Source organism: Lissotriton vulgaris, unplaced genomic scaffold (genome assembly GCF_964263255.1).
Source record: "Lissotriton vulgaris unplaced genomic scaffold, aLisVul1.2 SCAFFOLD_7913, whole genome shotgun sequence".
In the NCBI taxonomy this organism is placed as follows: domain Eukaryota; kingdom Metazoa; phylum Chordata; class Amphibia; order Caudata; family Salamandridae; genus Lissotriton; species Lissotriton vulgaris.
The window spans coordinates 8,197-10,852 of record NW_028251230.1 but is presented as its reverse complement, the minus strand read 5'-3'; the positions used below and the strand labels follow the sequence as shown (position 1 = coordinate 10,852).

At 40.4% G+C, this 2,656-nt stretch overlaps 1 protein-coding gene across 1 annotated transcript; it reads left to right on the top strand.

Annotated features, from left to right (window-relative positions):
* The first annotated feature begins 290 nt into the window (after nucleotides 1-290).
* On the top strand, nucleotides 291-2,021 carry LOC147662973 (beta-1,3-galactosyltransferase 2-like). Its single transcript, XM_086950741.1, has one exon. It carries the CDS (start codon nucleotides 420-422, stop codon nucleotides 1,572-1,574), a length of 1,155 nt encoding a protein of 384 aa, XP_086806867.1. The 5' UTR covers nucleotides 291-419; the 3' UTR covers nucleotides 1,575-2,021.
* Nucleotides 2,022-2,656: the final 635 nt, after the last annotated feature.

Sequence of the window (2,656 nt, the reverse complement as noted above, 5' to 3'; positions counted from 1 at the left end):
CGAATATGTGTAAACAATTCTAATGTTCGATTAAATGGTGGCTGGTCGTAAGAGGTGGGCAACTGACTTGCTCCTTAAACACATTGATTGCATCAGGTGGCTGCCAGAATCTGTTCAATTTTGGGAAATGGGTATGAGAAAATTGGAACTAAGGTTCCCTGCTTTCAGAGTCAGCAACACATTCATTCGGCGGCATTACATTTATATTTTCAACTAAACATTACAATTACAATTTATACACTATATGATGAGGTTATTAATTACATATCTCTCTCTCTCCCAGTCTTTCCACAGAAAACTATTGTCCTGGAATAATCACAGGGACGATGGCTTCCCTAGAATAACACCGACTGTAGGGGATGAAATGCAGTGTTTCCGAAGAGTAGCCTCGGATCATCCTTTTTGTGGAAAATCTCACCATGCTCTACTGCATGAGACGTCTTTGGTCCATCACAATGAACTGCTGGAAGACAACATTTCTGCTACACCACTGTCTCACTGGGTTTGTGCTTCTGATCTGTTTGCTCACCCCATTTCTATTATTCAGCTATTATGAGCATATTTCAGGTAGAGCATTGCCGGCCAAAAACCAAGCATCATATAGTGTTGAAGAATTTAAGTCAGGAAAGATTGAGACCAACCTTCAGGGCACATTCTTGAAGACTGAAATCCACAAATTGTCAACGCTTAAGGATATTATGAGGATGAAAAGCCCAAATATCCCCCTCAGCAAAGACCTTGGGCACCAAAGTGAACCTTATTTCAAGTACATTGTGAATGAAGCCAACAAATGTCAAGAGAAACGTCCTTTTCTGGTACTGCTAGTGCCATGTGCACCTGGCTACATTGAAGAGAGAAAGGCAATTCGAAAAACATGGGGAAATGAGGAATTGGTGCCTGGCATAAAAATTGTCCGCATCTTTTTGTTGGGCGTGGCAGCTCAGCCAGAAAGTGAGCTCCAGCAAGCGATCATGGAAGAGAGTAGGCACCATCGTGATATCATCCAGCAAGAATATCTAGACACCTACAAGAACTTGACTACTAAGACCATAATGGGCATGAAATGGGTGGCAACATACTGTCCGCATACCTCCTATGTCATGAAAGCTGACTGTGATGTCTTTGTCAATACTGAATATTTAGTCCACCACCTTTTAAAGCCAGACATGCCTCCTAGGCAGGATTTCTTCACAGGGTATTTAATGAGGGGTTATACCCCCAATCGAAATACAGAGAGTAAATGGTACATGCCTCCGGAGCTGTATCCCGGCGACCTCTATCCAGTGTTTTGTTCTGGAACTGGTTATGTCTTCTCTGGAGATCTGGCGAAGAAGATTGTTAACATCTCACTAAACATCAGACAACTGCCATTGGAGGACGTCTATGTAGGGACCTGCCTATCTGCCTTAGGGATTGCTCCAGTTGCACCACCCAAGGAGTTTGACTTTAATCACTGGCGGGTCTCTTTTTCCAGCTGTCAGTACAGCCAACTAGTTACCTCTCATGGCTTCCAGCCTGATGAACTAATTAAATACTGGATTCTTCTCCAGAAGCACAAACACCATGCATGTTGAGCATGGCAGAAAAACATTTGCTGTAGTCAATGCATACTTTAAAACATTGAAAACATCATGACACCATTATTGTGTTTTTATGTGAATCGGAGACTTTTATTGAAATGATTTACACTGACACCTGGAAATCCACATCTACTCAAACTTTCAGCTGAACTGACATCTCAAAATGCTAAAGAATTACCACATTTAGATTGCAAGTCCTGTTCAAAAGCTCTATTCCCTATGATGGTTAAATATTTTAAATAGTACTTGAGTTTTAAAAACTTGCAGTTGGTAACTAAAAAGTGGAAAGTGATTTAGCGAGATTTATTGAAAGATTCGATTGCATTATGAATTAACATATGGTTCTTCGTTTGTTGTGTAATAATGTTTTTATAGTATACTTTTAGGGTTTGTTTTTAAACCGAATAAAGTGAATTGCCTGACTGACTGAATTAACATACGTTAAAACAATATAGGCAATTTGTTTTAATTTGAAACTATTAGCAAAAATGTAAACCTGTTTTATCTGGAGTTTGCAAGTTAAACACATACTAGGCCCAATTCACAAACTGCATTTTGTGGTTCCTAAAGTGGTACTATAGTAGTACTATTTATTTACTACAAAATGCAGTTCACAAATCTACAATTAGAAATCTCCACCACCACCTCCCTGTTCTTTTCTATTTGGAGATATCCACACATGTAAGTTAATTACTAAGGTCCTAATTACGAGTCTTGCGGTCCTAGGACTGCCATGACCTAAGGGCATGTCTGTGTGTCACATTGCACAGGTGTGCATGCACAGATGTGCATGCACACCTGAATTCGGTATTTTACCACCCAATAGGATTGGGTGGTAAAATACCGATTCTTAAGGGCCTGTGGCACTCTTAGGAGTGCCACCTACATGTGGATATTCCGAATCGGTAAATATACCGATTCGGTATTTTACCGATTCTGTAAATTTACTGATTCGGTAAATTTAGAGATTCGTTAAAATATAGGCCCCCTACATCTGGAAACCCTAATCCCAGTCGGTAACGGCCGAATTTGGCCGTTCCCGACCAGTATTAGGGCTCCTACATCTGGCCCTTGTA